At 41.0% G+C, this 21269-nt stretch overlaps 1 protein-coding gene across 1 annotated transcript in view; it reads left to right on the top strand.

Annotated features, from left to right (window-relative positions):
- Positions 1 to 4449: 4449 nt before the first annotated feature.
- The window catches only part of LOC120020677 (opsin-5-like), a 28023-nt gene continuing 11203 nt past the window's right edge, over positions 4450 to 21269 (top strand). The window contains exons 1-2 of the mRNA XM_038964379.1: positions 4450 to 4641; positions 11737 to 11830. Coding sequence (XP_038820307.1) covers positions 4450 to 4641; positions 11737 to 11830 — 286 coding nt within the window. The remainder of the gene's footprint in view (positions 4642 to 11736; positions 11831 to 21269) is intronic.

Genomic DNA, 21269 nt, shown 5'->3' with positions numbered 1-21269 from the left:
CACCAGCCCCCACTGCTACAGGGGTCCTAAAATTCAAAATCAATTAGATAAATGATCAATGGTATTACCATCTTAAAACAATTCCATATATTAGCCTAGTAGAACCCCCCCCCCCCCCCCCCCCCCCCCTCCCCAGTTAAAGGTTAATGGCTGTGATAGGAGATACCTGAGGATGGATCCATAACATTGCAGTTACTCAACAATACTAACATAAATGAGTGAAAAGAAGGGAGCCTATACAGAATAAACATTCCAAAACATGCATCCTGTTTGCAATAAGGCACTAAAGTAAAACTGCCCAAAAATGGGGCAAAGAAATTAACTTTTTGTCATGAACGCAAGGTGTTATGTTTGGGGCAAATCCAATGCATCACTGAGTACCTGAGTATTTTCAAGCATAGTTGTTTCATATTTTCAAGCATAGTTGTGGCTGCATCATGTTATGGGTTTGCTCATCACCGGCAAGATCTAGGGAGTTTTTTAGGAATAGGAAAATAAACGGAATAGAGCTAAGCACAGGCAAAATCCTAGAGGAAAACTTGGTTCTGCTTTCCAACAGACACTGGGAGACAAATGCACCTTTCAGCAGGATAACTACCTAAAACACAAGGCCAAATCTACACTGGAGTTGCTTACCAAGACCACATTGAATGTTCCTGAGTGGCCTAGTTACAGTTTCGACTTTAATCAGCTTGAAAATGATCAAAAATGAACTTGACAGAGATTGAATAATTTTCTAAAGAATAATGGGCATATATTGTACAATCCAGGTGTGCAAAGCTCTAACAGACTTACCCAGAAGGACTCACAGCATTAATCACTGCCGAAGGTGATACTAACATGTATTGACTCAAGGGGTTGAATAGTTATCTAATCAACATATATCAGTGTTATATTTTTCATTCATTGCAGAGTATTTTGTGTAAATCATTGACAGCGTATGAGAATTCAATCAATTTTAATCTTACTTTGTAACACAATAAAATGCAGAAAAAGTCAAGCGGTGTGAATACTTCCTGAAAGCACTGTACCTGTAATGCAGTACCTAGGGAGAAATCATTTTACTGTCATGTAGCAATTAAGGAGGAAGAGTAGATGTGGGGTTTGAACAAGCAACCCTGTGGAATCAGAGTGCACTTCCACCTGTGCCAAAAAGACTCACATCTTGGCTGAGGCTGTAGTAAACTGATGTACAGGGAGAACGGATATGCTAATGTCTGCGAGAGAGTCTGAATGTTTGTCTTGTCAGATTCAAATTGTCCCCAAATGGGAATGAAAATAAAATCAGAAAATGTATACACATTTCCAACTGGGCAGAGACGTAAGTTTAACGTTTAGTTTTGATTTACATTTGGTTGAGTTGTCAACTATTGTGAATTCAACGTGAAATCAACAAAACATTTCACCATGTCTTTGGATTTAGGTTCAAAAGTAGGTGAAAAATGAACAGAATGTCTATACGTTGATGACTTTTTGCAAATTCAATGATTTTTCCTCGTTGATTCAACGTCATCACATTGATTTCTGGTTGAAATGACGTGGAAACAACGCTGATTCAACCAGTTTCTGCCCAGTGAATCTTTTCAGTCGATACAAATAAAACATGTTATAATTAGTGCCTGGACTCTTGAAGAAATTTTGAGGAGGCATATGTGTAATTTTAAATGATGATGAAGACTTCAATCATATACACCTATCAAACCAAGACGTTTTTTTTTTTTGCTAAATTCAGCATCCCGTCAAATTTTTCTGAAAGGTATTACTGGTATGAAAGCCTAAGCGTTTTTTTCCTCAAATCGACATACTCATAATTGTGGTAAAGTTCTCGGTAAGCCAGTCCACGCCCATGCCCACTTCTAAACTTGCCGGCATGAGCAACGGAGATATAAAAGCCTTATCCCAGCAAGAATGTGGTAAAAATGGGCCTGTGACTTGGGTCCTAATAAGCATTGAGTTTTCAATCCATAGATATTTTTCATGATGAAGTTCTCCACTTTATAATACAACATAGTAAAATGACAATAAACAACAGCTTGTAGATAAAGGAAATAAATTGTATCAACATGAAGCCAAACTTCAGTTAAGGCTTTTTATCCTTGATTGAACTGCAAACAAGTGCTAACAACTGTGAGACGTTTTTGCCAAACAATGATTTTTTATGTCTGAGGCTGTGTTCAGTATTATCATCAACATTAAATTAATTCTAACCCTCATGGATGTCTGGGTGCTTCAAGGACACTACATTATAATCTGTCAGATAAGCTTTGTGCTTCATTAGACCAATTATAGCAGTACCACTAATTGAATGTCCCTTGGGAAACACAGATGCAAAATAGACCTTTGCCAGGTCACATACAGTTCATGTTACTTTTAATAAACAATATTTAACTGCGCCACCAAGTAATGGTACAATAACAACAACCTGTGGTTAAAGGAATGTAAAGGGATCAATGTTTAGCCCATGTTTATATCCCAGGTCTTTCCAGCTATAGTAAACAAGAACTAAGGAACAAAAAGTTTCTGCCAAACAATGCTGTTTCATTCCTGGTAGGCAGAACTCTCCTCAGGTAATGCTGGTTTTAATCTCATCATCAAGATTAAATTAATTCTAACCGCTGTGGATTTCTGTGTAGACAATTAATTCATGGTCACTACCTTTACATTTCTGAGATAAACTAGCTTAGCAGAATCCTAGCATGATTCAGTGTTCTGCGTGCCAACGCAGTGCTGTAGTGGAGGGGAGAGAAAGGCATGTGACTATCCAGGGGCCAATAGAGATAGTTTAAACATGCAAGACGGGTAACTCTTCCTCTGCAGATGCAATTTGTTTGAGGATAATTCCTCTCAGCTTTCACGGTATGACAAATGTGAATGTTTCACCCTTTTTTCATTTTCTGTGGCAAATTACATTTTCGAGAGGTAACCATATGCGCATTTTAACCATATAAACAATCCTTTGCAGGAAGTGCCTACAGTATTATGCATCTTATTAGTCAATTGTTGAATGAATGAATGTATGTGGATAAAATTTAAATAATTATATATAGTACAACCGAGGCAAAAGGGTTATAAATGCTTATGGCTGCTAACCTGGTTTTGTTGTGCAAGTGGCACTTTGTGCTCTTTTCAAGGGATGGTTCCCAACTTCTTAAGGGCCATAGGATCCATGTGTTCAGGGGTGGTCTGCTACTCACAGGGACGACAACCCTACCTGGGATGGGGGGTGGTTTTTGAGGGAGAGAAATTGAAGGACAACTGGAGGTCTACTTAGAGTCAGTTGGAGCTACAGTATGTTTACCAGGGCATCTATCGTGGTACAGCTACGTAGATAACAGACAGGCATTTATTCTGGTGGTACTGGTAGGTATGGATAAACATCTCAAAATAAGGGTAAGTATATCAAAATATAACCCATCCTGGTGAATTGAGTATAGGTAGCTATAATTCAAATGGTTTGGCTGACAATAGCAAAAGAAGAACAGTTTTTACATGGCTAAAGAAGAAGGATTACCATATGTATTGCTTACAGGATATTCTGGGAAAAACATTGCTATGGTAAAATATATGTCATGTGCTAACGCCTTCAGAAGGTGTTATGATCCTATTAAAAAAAGTATCTAGATCTTGAGGTGCAATCTGTTAAAATAGATTCTCAAGTAAGATGGACTGCATTTAATATAATAGACTACATGACCAAGAGTATGTGGACACCTGCTCTTCAAACATCTCATTCCAATATCATGGGCATTAATATGGAGTTGGTCCCCTCTTTGCTGCTAAACAGCCTCCACTCTTCTGGGAAGGCTTTCCACTAGATGTTGGAACATTGTTGCGGGGACTTGCTTCCATTCATCCACAAGAGCATTAGTGATGTTGGGCAATTAGGCCTGGCTCACAGTCGGCGTTCCAATTCATCCCAAAGGTGTTTGATGGGGTTGAGGTAAGGGCTCTGTGCAGGCCAGTCAAGTTCTTCCACATCGATCTCGACAAACGATTTCTGTATAGATCTCACTTGCTTGGAAACCTATTTCATGACGCTCCCGACAAACAGTTCTTGTGCTGACGTTGCTTCCAGAGGCAGTTTGGAACTCGGTAGTGAGTGTTGCAAACAAGGACAGTGCACTATCTGAAAGATTCCTGGCAGCTCCGGAATCAATCAGAGCTAATGGGAGTGAGAGGCTAGGGTATTCAGGGAATTTAATGGGAAAACACACCGCTTGAGTTGACAGAAAAGGACGGGAGATCTTGCATCCTACCTTGGTTGGAGCAGGAGAATTCCCTGGCTTGTCACCTCCTCACCTCTTAGTGGATAGAGAGCAGGTCGGGGAGAAATGACCACTTTCTCCACAATAGGAGCAGAGGACCAGATTCCTCCCTCTCCTACGCTCTGCCTTGGGCAAACGTGCAGAGCCCATCTCCATCGGCTCTGGCCACTGGGCATGTGTAGCCATGGACTCCGGATTCTGCACAGGTCTTCGTCGGGACCGCAGGAGGTTGTCCAAACAAATCGCCATGCTGATGAGCTGGTCGAGTCACAGGTTGCCATCACGGCAGGCTATCTCCATCTGTACCTTCTCCCGCAGTCCGCTGCGGATCACGGTGACCAGAGCCGACACGTTCCATCCGGTGGAGGCCACGATGGTCCGGAACTCCAGAACGAACTCCGAGGCACATATATAACATGCTAATCAGGGGGAATGGGAACCAGGTGTGCGTAATGAGACAAGACAGTCTGGGGTTGGCGGTAATGAATCCAGTTCAGTGAACGCTTAGAAGGCCGGTGACGTAGACCTCCGGAGCTGGTGAGCGGAATGAGCAGCAGTACCGGGGGCATCAGTGACAACTGTGGGAAGTTTTGCTTACTTTTTCTTGTTCTAAATAGACATGACATATTGGATTGTGTTGAAATTCAGGAAATTAGCTTTAGATGGTAAAAAAAGGTCCTCCACCAGACCCCCCGCCAGGTTATGTCCCCCCCACATCTAAACCAAAGTTGCACCCCCTGCATTATAATATAGTTATTCGTGTGGATTGTATTTTTTTTTGCCTATATAGATTTATGAGCTACAGTTGAAGTCAGAAGTTTACATACACTTTAGCCAAATACATTTAAACTCAATTTTTCACAATTCCTGACATTTAATCCAAGTAAAAATTCCCTGTTTTAGGTCAATTAGGATCACCACTTTATTTTAAGAGTGTGAAATGTCAAAATAATAGTAGAGAGAATTATTTATTTCAGCTTTTATTTCTTTCATCACATTCCCAGTGGGTCAGAAGTTTACATACACTCAAATATTATTTGGTAGCATTGCCTTTAAATTGTTTAACTTTGGTCAAATGTTTCAGGTAGCCTTCCACAAGCTTCCCACAATAAGTTGAGTGAATTTTGGCCCATTCCTCCTGACAGAGCTGGTGTAACTGAGTCAGGTTTGTAGGCCTCCTTGCTCGCACACGCTTTTTCAGTTCTGCCCACAAATGTTCTATAGGATTGAGGTCAGGGCTTTGTGATGGCCACTCCAATACCTTGACTTTGTTGTCCTTAAGCCATTTTGTCACAACTTCGGAAGTATGCTTGGGGTCATTGTCCATTTGGAAGACCCATTTGCGACCAAGCTTTAACTTCCTGACTGATGTCTTGAGATGTTGCTTCAATATATCCACATAATTTTACTACCTCATGATGCCATCTATTTTGTGAAGTGCACCAGTCCCTCCTGCAGCAAAGCACCCCCACAACATGATGCTGCCACCCCCGTGCTTCACGGTTGGGATGGTGTTCTTCGGCTTGCAAGCCTCCCCTTTTTCCTCCAAACATAACGATGGTCATTATGGCCAAACAGTTCTATTTTTCTTTCATCAGACCAGAGGACATTTCTCCAAAAAGTACAATCTTTGTCCCCATGTGCAGTTGCAAACCGTAGTCTGGCTTTTTTTATGGTGATTTTGGAGCAGTGGCTTCTTCCTTGCTGAGCGGCCTTTCAGGTTATGTCGATATAGGACTCGTTTTACTGTGGATATAGATCATTTTGTACCTGTTTCCTCCAGCATCTTCACAAGGTCCTTTGCTGTTTTTCTGGGATTGATTTGCACTTTTCGCACCAAAGTACGTTCATCTCTAGGAGACAGAACACGTCTCCTTCCTGAGCGGTATGGCGGCTGCGTGGTCACATGGTGTTTATACTTGTGTACTATTGTTTGTACAGATGAACGTGGTACCTTCAGAACCAGACTTGTCGAGCTATACAATTTTTTTTCTGAGGTCTTGGCTGATTTCTTTTGATTTTCCCATGATGTCAAGCAAAGAGACACTGAGTTTGAAGGTAGGCCTTGAAATACATCCACAGGTACACCTCCAATTGACTCAAATGATGTCAATTAGCCTATCAGAAGCTTCTAAAGCCATGACATCGTCTTCTGAAAATTTCCAAACTGTTTAAAGGCACAATCAACTTACTGTATGTAAACTTCTGACCCACTGGAATTGTGATACAGTGAATTATAAGTGAAATGATCTGTCTGTCAACAATTGTTGGTAAAAATTACTTGTCATGCACAAAGTAGATGTCTTAACCGACTTGCCAAAATTATAGTTTGTTAATCACGAAATTTGTGTAGTGGTTGATAAACTAGCTTACATGACTCCAACCTAAGTGTATGTAAACTTCTGACTTCAGCTGTACAATGATTGAAGTACAGACTGTCAGCTCTAATTTGAGGGTATTTCCATATCAGGTGAACCGTTTAGAAATTAAAAGCACTTTTTGTACATAGTCCCCCCATTTTAGGGGACCAAAAGTAGTTTAGTCAAAACAGTTTAGTATGGTTGGTTCCGTATTCCTGGCACACAATGATTACATCAAGCCTGTGACTCTACAACTTTGTTGGATGCCGTTGCCATTTGTTTTGGTTGTGTTTGAGATTATTTTGTGACCAATAGAAATCAATGGTAAAATAATATTTTGTGTCATTTTGGAGTCACTTACTGTATATTGTAAATTAAGGTTTGATATGTGAGTCTATGCAATTTATTATGTGACTTGTTAAGCACATTTTTACTCCTGAATGTATTTAGGCTTGCCATAACAGAGGTTGAATACTTATTGACTCAAGACATTTCAGCCTTTTATCTCTGCTACCATAATAACGGATAGTCCTGAATAAATCATGAATAATGATGAGTGAGAAAGTTACAGATGCACAAATATAAATTGAAAATGTATTTAAGAGGTAACCAAAAGGGCCTTTGGCTTAATCCAAGCAATGGAATCCATTTAAGGTTACGTGGGGGGATATGCAATGAGCATCTTTTGTAATTAAAGATATTTCAGGGAGGCACATCAATCAAAACAATTTAAAATGAAGCGATAGGGGTGGAGGATGACTGCATGAAATTACGTTTGTCCTAAAATTCATTATTAATGAGATCTGACATGCCAATGACATACAGTTCCACTGTAGGGGCTGTTCTGTCAGCCAATCATGTAGAGTCCCTAATAATAATAAAGTTTGTTTAAAAAGTTGTGTTGAGCTTGTATTGAACACTCTAGTTGTTGACCTATTAAACCCTCTAGAATGTTGTCCAATGTCCACTATACTTTTTGAATGTGAAAATACATTTGGAATACAATTATGTACAGATACAGTACATCCAATTAAATGGTGATAGATCAGTACATACTGTACTTTGGAAGGTTATGAGACCTCTAAAGACCCTTAGGGTTGGGTGAGTCACATAGCCAAGGAATAATTAGACATGTGTACCATAATATATCACAGGGAATGCACACACAGAATACAGGCAACAATTTCACACAGAGATTTTTAGATAATGGGGTATTGTCCACAATTAAAGGCAATTTTTTTTTTATCTTCAGCATATACTGATCCTACTCACACAAGCTACAAAGTGGAGAGGCTATTGATCCATGGAATGCCATCACACAAATCCACAAAGTAAATTATGCATTTCATGTAGGTTACTCATCCCACTAAATTAAAGGGAACTATTATCATATTTAGACGAGTCTAGTCCAATACAATGTATAACTTGTTAAGTTGAGGAAGTTTTAGATTTTGAATGGAAATAATCAAAATAAAATTTTAGATAAGTGTAATCATGTGCAGTCAGGTAATGTCATGTATGAATAATTGTTTGAATACCATGCGCGTGTTAAATATCTAAGTTATACATGAGTGAATGCTGACAAAATAAATACGTGTATCGGTGTGCGTAAAAGCCCCGGGCTCCAATTGGCTCCAGAGTTCTACAAATTTCCACCTGATGTCAGTCATTAACAGAAGCGTCATGCTGTTGAATTCATTCGGTAGTGTTTTGACAAAGCCAGTGTAGTAGGCTTCAGAACACGTGGTCAGATTTCTATCAGAAGCCCAATTCACACACAGACGATTCTCTCACAGATGCACTATGCCACCTTTCACCAGGATCCTCAGCGTTCATTTTGGAGACCGGGGGAGCTGATTGTTTTGTGTGCATATTTCCGACACACAACTCATTGAATAACCACGGCTGGACATGACCAATGTGGATTGGAGGGCATCTTCAGGTAACTTCCTGGGGCTTTCTAGAAATTGACAAGCAACGTACCTGGAATCCAGCAGCACGCTCTGATAAGGTAAGAAACTGAATTAGCTTGACTTTTTTTCATTTTGAATGCACAATTAGGCTTTTGGAATAGGATTCAATATGTAGCCTACTATCAACACTTTTATAAAAGCTTTGCCTGCAAGAGTTGGTATCAAATATGTATCATAATTTGATTTTTTTACAGTTCTCATTTTACATAACAATAGAACACTGTTTATTGCTGTTATTTAAGCACCACTGGTGATGCTTTTGGGGAATTATTGTTGGACATAAAAGACTGTAAAGTCAGCAGCAAATCAGTTCTAGGTGATTTTAATTTTGGAAATCTGTTCCAAAGTATTCCCATGCATAATAGAGAGATACTGTATATGTATAATATACAATATCTCTCAATTATATATATAATATACAGTATCTCTCATGTGTGGGAATACAGATTTCCAAAATTATAATCACTTGGAGCTGATTTGCTGGTGTTTTTACAATACTTTATGTCCACCACTAATGTTATCGTATACTAATGTAAGCAAGGTTTGAAATTATTATGTTTTAGTCAAATATGATATATGTTTGGGCTTCTTGAGGTCATTTTGCAGTCTACAAATGATTTGTAATTATGTGACCATCCGCTCAAGAAAAAATGGTCCCGTGGCTGAATCTAGTTGATGATCCCTGGGTTAGGGGTTAAGGTTAGGGGTTAAGGTTAGGGGTTAAGGTTAGGGAAAGGGTTAGCTAACATGCTAAGTAGTTGCAAAGTACCGAAAAAGTAGTAAGTAGTTCCCAAGTTGCTAAAATGATATAGTTGTCCGTGATGAGCAAAGAAAGCTCAACCTTTGGATTGCTAGACATTCTCGTTATACACCCACCCATCCACCCTGACCAACCATCCTCAATTCAATGTTGTCTTCAGTTAGCTTCTGTCTTATGTAACCATGCCAAACGCAACATATACTAATATGAGTGTCCCTGATTTGTTACGTCTAGTCTAAACCAGGCTGGGATTCTACAAAACATGTACAACATTTTTCACAACCACAGAGCTTTGTTTTGTTAGGATATCCAATAATAAAAAATGGAGAGAACTCACACATGATAAAAAATCACTCCATAATCCATCTCAATTCCACTGAACTGAAAAAATCTAGACAGTATAGTCTAGGCTAGATTTAAAGTTACTCACCAAAGATGTGGAATTGGTGTGACAGAAAACTCAGCTGCAAAAACATCAACTGAAGATACATGAAATCAGAGTTAGCGCATACCTGGTAATTAATTACCTTTCAGAGTTGATGACGTGTTCTGCTTTCGAAACGGAGCTCACGGCAAATCCATTACTGAATTTGGCCAACCGTAAGAAAAGTCATTTCAACTTAACATTCCTCCAGTCAGCATGGAGTTGAATTTAGTTTGCTAACCCCCAGGGTGACTTTTGATTAAAGCAGTGGTGTTCTAAAGTGTAGGTCATTGTCTTGTCATCCACACAGGTAAGTGGAAACCCTGCACTTCACATTTACTATCCAATTGGATAGTGTAGCCTACTTCTGTCAAATGAGTCAATCGAACTCTCATTTAACAGTTGTGGTGGTTGTTTAAAACAGAGCTCGCAACACAGTGTTCAAAGTCAATACAAGTGGTTTTGGAACATAATGATACTCTTGTCTAATCATTGTCTTGTCTTGGACTAATGATAATAAGAGTTCTAACTAGATGATACATTGACATTTTAATTGGGATTTCATATCTGGTTGGAGATGTTAGTTATGCCATTGCTCAATATCTGGTCTTTCTCGGCAACCCAAAGCAATTGACCCCTGTGACCCCTGTGTCTGGTGACATCATTGGTGTATCAGATGTCTAACAGATCTTTACTTGATCCCCTGAAAGAAAATAGGTGATTAAGATGGATCACCTGTAAAGGATAGTTTAGATACAGCCTTTATTGTTTTAACAGCTTAGTTATTATGTAATTAGTTCAGGCTGCTAGTTTCAATGCAGATTTGATATCCTATTTCTGTAATACTTTTCAAGTGAAAATGGAAAAAAGCATCTCATATAATGATTGATGTTTCATCTTTGGGAGAATAACATTGAACCAACAACAGGCTGAGAGTTGATGGATAAGTCACAGGAGGCTGCTGAGGGGAGGATGGCTCATAATAATGGCTGGAACAGAGTGAGTTAAATGGTATCCAACACATGGAAACTATGTGTTTGATGGTTTTAATACCATTCCACTCATTGCTCTCTAGCCATTACCACGATCCCACCCTCCCCAATTAAGGTGTCACCAACCTTCTGCGCTGTAAGTCCACATCATTCCCCCCCATCTCTCCATCTGTTTCTGTCTCTCGCTCATACACACACACACACACCATCTTCTTTAGAGTAACCTACAGTAAATGATGCATGCATAAAGATTGCAGTTTTGCAATGCCAATATCCATGCAGAAATCCATTTCATACTACCACCGATGGTCCCAGCGCCATGCATTGGTTTAAATGTGTGACCACATACACTCAAACAGACTCATACTGAGCTAACATGACCCTGCAGTGCTAAGCACCACATAAATCATTGCTGTGAGCAGCCGAAAGGATCATATACTACCATAAGGTATAATCCCATTAATTTCTCTCTGATATCCCACCACACACACACACACACAAACACACACGCACGCACGCACGCACGCACGCACGCACGCACGCACTCACATACATACACACAAAAAATCAAGCGTACTCTCAGCTCCCATCCCTCTTTATGCCTTGGAGCAGAAAATAGTTCTTACTCATCTTTCTGTTAACAATGCAACTTAAAAACACTTTGGTGATGGGTTGTGTGGACTTAGGGGCTTGGATGTTATCTGATTTACTGACATGCAACACAGAAAAAAAGGTAAACCTCCAAGTACACCAAGGTGAAAACAGAAAGGACATGTGAGAGGTATTCAACCTTTCATGGAGGATGAATGGAAGTTGATAGACTTCTTTATTTGTTGAAACCAACATGTCATCAACTGAATGTATTTGCAATGTTCACTTAAATGAGAGAGAGAGGCGATAAACATTGATCATGTTTAGTACACATATGTAACTGTATCTCTTTCTATTCTCTTCCATTTCAGATGAGGGCGATTGCCAACATTGAGGACATTGCATTCCATTCAAACATACCTGTGGCGGCGGACATAACTGTAGCCATAGTGTATGCTGTGTTTGGTAAGTGAGCTCTCTCTTCAAAAAGGATTCCCTTACACCCCCAGTCAGCCACATGTGAATGTAGGCAGAGAGGAGCGGATGAAGCATGTTGCTGAACTGTAACATGATGACCAACTCTATCAGTCAGTTCTCGGCATGATGCCAGACTACACACTGGGACTTAACCTGGGAGTGTGTGTGTGTTCTCATGTGTGTGTCTGTTTCAAGTTTTATTAGTCGAATGTAGAGGAAACACATGGTATACACCGTCCAACGAAATGCTGATTTGCAGGTTCCTTTTCTACAATGCAACAAGAAGAAACAATAAAAGATAAGAACACAAACATAAAGTAAATGGCTCAGTAGAACAGAATAAACATGTTAGCATACATCTAATACAGGAAGGCACAATTTACAGAATAATATTTACACATATTTTGGGGAAGAGGGGATTGGGTGGCAAGTGTTTAAGTTGTGCAGTATCAGTATCTAGCAGGAGTAGGCAGGGTTGCCAGTATCAGTATCTAGCAGGAATAGGCTAGGTTGTCAGTATTAGTGTCTAGCAGGAGTAGGCAGGGTTGTCAGTATTAGTGTCTAGCAGTAGGCAGGGTTGCCATGTCCATCACTTTCTAACCATATCGAGCAACTTTGAAAACGATGTCACGGATGAAAATGTATTGGTCGCTGGTTGTTTTTTTTGGGCTACTTCTAAGTTGCACACCGCCAGCCGTGACATTTCTCTTTTAAAAAACAAAAATCGATTTCACTGTGACCTGCTGCTGACTATCAGGCACTGAGGCAAGCTGTTGCTGAGTCAGGGGTGCCGTATGGGGTGGAAAAGTTAAGACAATTCTAAGGGCCTGTGACTGACAGGGCCCCTAAAAAATTATTAGAACATTAGGTAAAAAATGTTCAATATTAAATTATTAATTATTAATAGAATATTTTATTTGCAATGTACAAATAAAACCAACGGTTAATTTTTCTTTTCTTGTTTTTGGTAAAAAGTTAACATCCAGAGAGCCTCTCGTTTTCGAGAAGACACTCTTAGAGGGAACGGACGTGGCCACTATGCAGAGTCTCCCTCTCATGACTTTAGTAAGCCGTGGGTAGACAGAGGCCTTGTTCTTCCACCAGCTCAGAGGATCTGCAGGAGGGGCTCCTCCAAATAGGATTGGACCTCCATTATGGCATCTGCTGAGGGATTCCTTCGTGCTGCATCCCCAGTTGCTCTCTCGTCAAACAGCATCCAAACAGAAGACGTTTGTGGCACTACTGCTGGTGCTTCTGCTCCATCTGATCCCTCTTCTTCCTGTTGCCCTGGTGCCTGAGCCAGCTGACTGCTGGGGCTGTCCCTCCCTGCTGCTGAGGTTATTCTTTGAAGAGCCTCATCAATCAAGTGCAGCGGTTTCTGATAGCACGTGATTATATTCCATTCTGTGGAACTTTCTGTCCATTGATGAACATAGGGTGTACATCAACTCTGTCACGTCCTGTGGTTACATATGCTTCTCTCTGGCGGCTGGCTGTGATGAGCTGCAGACCCTTACACAGTATAATTTTTGAGGCTGTCACATAGCTGAAAAGAGAGAACAGTAACTTATTAGTTCAGGTTCATGTTTTGTTTACTGATACTACATTCTCATCTACTGCTCATATACATATATAATACTGGATTAAATAATAATAAATAATGATGTAGTAATAACTGCTTACGGTACCTCTCTCCACTGATCTCCACAGTGACCTGCTCAAAGGGTTCCAGCACTCTGCACACCTCCTCCACCACCTCACATTCCTCTTGGGTCAGAGCATCAACAGGTGCATTGACAATGGCCAGGGTAGAGATGATGGCATCCTTTGACTCAAGAAACAGCTTCAACATATAAAATGTTGAATTTCCCCTTGTAGTGCAGTCTTGTTAAGGCCTCAGCTCAGGCATCCCCATCTGGCGTTGTGTAGACTTTAGTTTTTTAGCACCTACTGTGCTCCTGTGGAAGTATTCCACAACTGCTTTCACTTTGTCCACAGTGGGCTTCATCACCTTCAGAGCATCTCTTACAACCAGGTTGATTGTGTGGGCAAGACATGGATGATGGAAATTCTGAAAATGTTCATGGCTTTGGTTATGTTAGCTGCATTGTCGTTAACACAACAGACCACTTGTCCATCTACTTGCAATTCTCTGGCCACTCTCAACAGTTCCTCTGCCAAGTTCTCTTAGGTGTGTCTGTCGCTGAACTCAAAGCAGTCCAGAAGACAGCTAGACATCGAAAAATCTTAAATGAAGTGACATGTAACCGACATGTAAGAAGTGGTTACCCTTGATACCCGACCATTTCGAATCCCACTGTACCTTCTCCACTATGCAATCTGGTTTCCGAGCTGGTCATGGGTGCACCTCAGCCACGCTCAAGGTATATCACAACCACCATCGATAAAATACAGTACTGTGCAGCCGTCTACATCAACCTGGCCAAAGCTTTCGATTCTGTCAATCACCGCATTCTTATCGGCAGACTCATTAGCCTTGGCTTCTCAAATGACTGCCTCGCCTGGTTCACCAACTACTTCTCAGATAGAGTTCAGTGTGTCAAATCGGAGGGCCTGCTGTCTGGACCTCTGGCAGTCTCTATGGGGGAGCCACAGGGTTCAATTCTCGGGCGACTCTTTTCTCTGTATACATCAATGATGTTGCTCTTGCTGCTGGTGATTGTCTGATCCACCTCTACGCAGATGACAGCATTCTGTATACATCTGGCCCTTCTTTGGACACTGTGCTAACAAACCTCCAAATGAGCTTCAACGCCATACAACACTGCTTCCGCTGCCTCCAACTGCTTTTAAATGCTAGTAAAACTAAGTGCATGCTCTTCAACCGATTGCTGCCTGCACCCTCCCACCCGACTAGCACCACTACTCTGGACGGTTCTGACCTAGAATATGTGGATAACTACAAATACCTAGGTGTCTGGTTAGACTGTAACCTCTCCTTCCAGACTCACAATAAGCATCTCCAATCCAAAATTAAATCTAGAATCGGCTTCCTTTTTTGCAACAAAGCCTCCTTCACTCATGCCACCAAACATACCCTCGTAAAACTAACTATCCTACCGATCCTTGACTTCGCCGATGTAATTTACAAAATAGCCCCCAACACTCTACTCAGCAAACTGGATGTAGTCTATCACAGTGCCGTCCGTTTTATCACCAAAGCCCCTTTGGCCTCCTTTCCTTCCAGTTCTCTGCTGCCAATGACTGCAACTAATTGCAAAAATCTCTGAAGCTGGAGTCTTATATCTCCCTCTCTAACTTTAAGCATCAGCTGTCAGAGCAGCTTACCGATCACTGTACCTTTACACAGCCAATCTGTAAATAGCACACTCGACTACCTCATCCCCATATTATTACTTACCCTCTTGCTCTTTTGCACCTCAGTATCTCTACTTGCACATCCTCATCTCCACATCTATCACTCCAGTATTAATGCTAAATTGCAATTATTTTCACCTCTATGGCCTATTTATTGCCTACCTCCCTACTCTTCTACATTTGCACACACTGTAAAATAGATCTTTCTATTTTCCTTTTCTATTGTGTTATTGACTGAACGTTTGTTTATGTGTAACTCTGTGCTGTTGTTCTTGTCGCACTGCTATGCTTTATTTACATTTACATTTTAGTCATTTAGCAGACGCTCTTATCCAGAGCGACTTACAGTAGAGTGCATACATTTTATTACATACATTTTATTACATTTTTACATACTGAGACAAGGATATCCCTACCGGCCAAACCCTCTCTAACCCGGACGACGCTATGCCAATTGTGCGTCGCCCCACGGACCTCCCGGTTGCGGCCGGCTGCGACAGAGCCTGGGCGTGAACCCAGAGACTCTGGTGGCGCAGCTAGCACTGCGATGCAGATGCCTTTGTGCTCTTGTACAGTTGTGGAATAAGTGATTTTGAAAGGGTTTTTCTGCTTGGAATTGTGTACATTGGATTTAGACTATTGCTATAATTTCTAAAACCTCTGTCCTCCATGATCGAAAATGGATGGAAATCGGTAGAAATCATTTAAGCCAATGCAATATCAATTTTGGCCTTGTTATGCTACAGACATAGACTTTGGCATAAACTGGTCCATAGAAGACTGTGTTGCTATGGGTCGCGGAGTAGGCCTACTTGACTGAGTGGATACATCTCTACGTGTGGAGGTGCTGGCTCCACCACTATCACTAGCAGGCCCGCTAGTTTCTCGAAGCTCAGCTACAGCTAGCTTCACAATTGGGTGCACAGTTCGCATATGCCGGTATAAGTTGGGCATAGAACCGGCTTTATATGAGATTTTGTTTTGGCAAATTCTACACTGTGCTCTAACATTGTCTACATTATAAAAATGCATCCAAATGTTACTGTGCTTCCGACTCATTTTCCAGCTGTTGTTTTCACAGCTGTCCTTCCTCTCTCTCCTCGGCTGCTAAGTGTGTGACTGTGAGTGAGTTGGCTCGGCCCTCCCTCACGCATCTTTGGTTCATTGGTTGACACTGCGTGTCTGATTGACAGGAACAACAGGTGAGGCTGTTAGTCTGAGCAGACCGTCAGAAAGAATGTGTGTGCGTTTGAGCATTTAGGCCTATATTATTTTATTTATTTTTTCTTTTTTTGAATTAGTTAATTCTATTCATTTAAATCTTTTGATTATTCATATCTTAATTTTTTAAATATTTCTATAAATAGATTATAAATAGATAGCTCTTAGAGCCGACTTGTTCGTGAATGACCCATCACTACTAGCAGTGAATTGAGAGTGAGGAGTACCGGTGGAGCATCATGTCTCAGCTTCCTAAAGGAAAATATGGCTTCCAAAAACGAAAAGAAAGAAAAGAAAGACAGGAGAGAGAAAAGGAAGGGCAACAGTATGTCATCCAATTTTTCACAAAGGAAGGTGGGTGTAGTCCGTGAGTGGTGGAAATGAACTTGTTAGCTTAGTCCATAGTGAAATAGGCTACTTTTGCTCTCCTAACATTAGTTACTTGATATTATCTTCACAGAAAATTCTGAGTGTTTACATTTCGTTCCTCTTTTGGCCAACATTTAATCAATGCGGGCAAACTTTTAGCAAGCTATTCATACTAAATCAGTTGTCCCTGCCCCTGCCTGGTGCCAGGCCCAACAGATGCAGCTTCAGCTCCCAACTGAAGAAGGAGGTGAGCAGCATTGTGTTGAATGACATGTCAGTTGGCATAATTGCAGGTAGTGCAATGCATTGAGGACAGGAATGTGGTTCTCCAGTCAGGAAAAATCTCACTTGACACAGAGGCATCCAATATCAGAGCCTTAAAGGAAGAGATGCAGGCTCTTAGAGATGGATGGGAGTCCGTCCTTTCTGAGGCAACACTGATTGCTACGCAAATGGATGTTGCACCTCAATTTAGCAAGGAACACAACCGCCAGAGGAAAAGGAAGAGATTCCATGATGAGACCTCTCAACAGACAGCTCAGGACAGTGCAGCAACGCTGTTTTGGAACACAGTGTTTTGTTTTACTGCTAACAAGTGACTTGGACACTAGGTTCAATACCACTGCAAACATTTTAGAATAATTTTCTGCTGTTCTGAAAGTTGGGCAGCATAGTGATGATAAAGTCTCTTCTGTGTGCCATCCACTGATCATGAAGTATTCCAGAGATCTTACACCTGAGGTTCAAAATGAAGTAAGACACATGAACACTGTATATGCTGCTACTTCCCCCCTAACTTGTCCCCTCTTGTCCCCCCTCCTGAATGCAATTTGTAAGATGCAGCTGCAAAGCATTTTTGGTGAAGTGTGTATTGCTTTACGTATATTTTGCACACTGCCTGTGACTGTTGCTGGTGGCGAGAGCGCTTTCAGTAAGCTAAAATGGATAAAAAACTATTTGAGGTCCACTATGTCCCAGGACAGGCTTTGCAGTCTTGCCATGCCGTCCATTGAAAGTCAGTTAACTAGAAAGCTGGACTTCAAAGACTTGATCAGTGACTTTGCTAGCAAGAAGGCTAGGTGCTAGGCTCTTGGTGAGTAAGGCTGAGCAAGGGCCAGTGACAACTGTTAAATGACATGGCTATGGATATTGGATCACAACACACATGATGCCCACAGGCTGAGAACAAGACTGAGAACAGTCTGAGAACAAGATATATCGCAAAGTAATGGCTGGATTGCCATAGAATTTGTTGTGCACAATCAAGACCCCAAGTGGAAGAAACCTATTGATTTGGTGACCACTTGACCTTTCCTCTAGCGCCACCATCAGGCCTTTTCATTTCAATGTTGTTTTCCATTTCCACTTTTACAGCTGCTTATTTTCTAGTTATGTAAACATAGTTCAAAAATCTGCTGCTGATTTTATTATTTTGTTTTTTCTATCATTCTATAGATGATAATGTTAATTTATTTTTAATTGAAGAGGTTAATGTATATTTAAGTTTTGATTTTAAGTTATTCATTAATGTTAAGACAATTTTCCATTCAAGAATTTGACCATTAAAATGACATTTAGACTGTAAACGACGGCCTTTAGCACATTTCTTATAGAGGGTATCAGTCTTGCATCAAACAGTGAATTCCACTGTACGCAGAATGTTGCATGTCTGCACAGAGTTATATTTTCACAGCTCACTGTCAGTAAATATCGTACAGTAAATATTGGACTACAAGTGAGTTGCAAGCCTGCAAAGGTAGAGTTATTTAAAGCTTTGAATGGGTCGATTGGCTTCTGGAGGTGTGTGGTTACAGCAATTGTGCAGGGTTGGTGTGGCCTGTGGTGGTGCGGCCCAATGTGATATCTTTTCATGGGGCCCAAAATCCCTGGCGGCGCCCCTGTGCTGAGTGAGTGAGTGGGGGGCTGGGGAGGGCCTGTGTGTGCAAAAAGCTTAGTCCACTACTGGCTGAGTCATGTAAGTGAAAGGAGACAGAGCAGCACGCGCGCACGTTGTGACAACTGTTTACCAGTTGTAGGTAGGCTATTTAGATTCTCATTATATAGACACCTTTTTTCAAACCTTTTTCCCATAAAACATATTAACAGCAAGAACTGATGTGTTTTAGGGATGCTCAGTTCTTGGGTCTCGGGGGCTGCGTGAGTGGAAATTTCAAATGTAAGTTATGGAACTCCCTCGTGTGCTTCTGTTATGGGGAAAAGTCCTCAATGAAACTTAGATGTGGATAATGATACATTTGCATCTGTTGGCCATCAAGTAGCCTATTAATGTATATGCCATTGTAGGCTACCATTTGATACAATAAATATGTTGAAAGTCATCGCACATTAATTTGTGCCTCTTGTGTAGCCTACCGGGATCTGGTAAACAGATGTAATAAATAGCCTATAACAGCTTATTTTTGTTGTAGCCTTGTGTTATTATGCCATTATTAATGGCCATGTTTAGTTAATTAAATTGGAAGTTATCAAAACTCTATCGCAATTGCCATTCTATTGTTAGTACGCATAAAATTTACGGTAACAGGCAGTCAGATTAGGCTACAGGTAAATAAAATAAACACTGGCTGTTGTTGACAAGCATATTCAGTTCATATACACATTATTAATATGATTGAAATTACGACCACATCCTCAGTAGTCTATTCCAGCAGGCTATTGGGAAACACAAGCACTTCTTACCTCGAAATCGCCTTGCTATTCATGTTGAATCAATTAGTCTGTCAATTTGAACTAAGCAAGCTGCTAAATCGTTCAGTTTACATCTTGCCTAGTCTACTGTAGCCCATCGGAAATTAGATGTAAGCCTATCAGGGGCTATAGGTTACCTGCATCTTGCTAAGCAAACCATGGCAAAGTTGAATTACAATCATAAACCCAGATTTTAGTCAGTAGTATATGCTTATTAAAATGACATGTCAATCTGTCAAATATGCCATTTATAACGGGTTGTAGTCTTAATAGCTGGCACATAGGAGAGGATTGTGCACTACAGGAAAGGAGGACCGAACACGCCCCCATTCTCATCGACAGGGCTGTAGTGGAGCAGGTTGAGAGCTTCAAGTTCCTTGGCGTCCACATCACCAACAAACTAACATGGTCCAAGCACACCAAGACAGTTGTGAAGAGGGCACGACAAAACCTATTCCCCCTCAGGAGACTGAAAAGATTTGGCATGGGTCCTCAGATCCTCAAAAGGTTTTACAGCTGCACCATCGAGAGCATCCTGACGGGTTTCATCACTGCCTGGTATGGCAACTGCTCGGCCTCCGACTGCAAGGCACTACAAAGGGTAGTGCGTACGGCCCAGTACATCACCGGGCCAAGCTTTCAGCCATCCAGGACCTCTATAACAGGTGGTGTCAGAGGAAGGCCCTAAAAATTGTCAAAGACTCCAGCCACCCTAGTCATAGACTGTTCTCTCTGCTACCGCACGGCAAGCGGTAGCGGAGCACCAAGTCTAGGTCTAAGAGGCTTCTAAACAGCTTCTACTACCAAGCCATAAGACTCCTGAACAGCTAATCAAATGGCTACCCAGACTGTTTGCATTGCTCCCCTCCTTTACGATGCTGCTACTATCTGTTATTATCTGTGCAATTACCTCGACACTGGTGCCCCGCACATTGACTCTGTACCGTTACCCCCTGTATATAGCGCCGCTATTGTTATTTACTTCTGCTCTTATTTGCTATTCTCGGGGCATGTGACAAATACAATTTGATTTAATAATAATTGCCAGAAAATATTTTTCTTGTTTTTTTGCTTTTTTGGTACAAGTATTTCTTGCTCAGAAATTTCGAGAACATCTGTCCAACTTTCATCACTCACACTCTCCTGTCGGATTGATCTGTAGTTATGCAGATGCACAAAAGAGATTTATGTACAAATATAAACTGGGTGGTTCGAGCCCTGAATGCTGATTGGCTGACAGCTGGTATGACAAAACATTTATTTTTACTACTCCTGTAATTACGTTGGTAACCTGTTTATAATACCAATGAGGCAGCTCGGAGGTTTGTGATATATGGCCAATATAGCACGGCTAAGGGCTGTTCTTATGCACGACGCAACGCCTTATTGCTTAATTATAAACTGGGTTCGAGCCCTGAATGCCGATTTGGCTGAAAGTTTCAGACTCTTTACCAGGGGTATGACAAAAAACGTATTTTTGCTGTTTTAATTACATTGGTAACCAGTTTATAATAGCAATAAGACACCCCTGGGGTTTGTGGTATATGGTTGTATCCAGGCATTCCGCTTTGGGTCATGCTTAAGAACAGCCCTCTGCCGTGGTATATTAGCCATATACCACACCCCCTGGTGCCTTATTGCTTAACCATAGGAGTCAAATGAGTTAAATTGACGTCCATTGATGGAAATTGATCTGACGAGTTTAAGGGCAAATTATCTTTAATCTTGAGACATATTCAAATTCCTTTATGATGTCATGTCCTAGCTTACAATAATTGTTATTTTGATG

The sequence above is a fragment of the Salvelinus namaycush genome, chromosome 25, assembly GCF_016432855.1.
Source record: "Salvelinus namaycush isolate Seneca chromosome 25, SaNama_1.0, whole genome shotgun sequence".
NCBI lineage: Eukaryota > Metazoa > Chordata > Actinopteri > Salmoniformes > Salmonidae > Salvelinus > Salvelinus namaycush.
The sequence above is the reverse complement of the archived record's forward strand: the minus strand, read 5'-3'. Positions and strand labels throughout refer to the sequence as shown.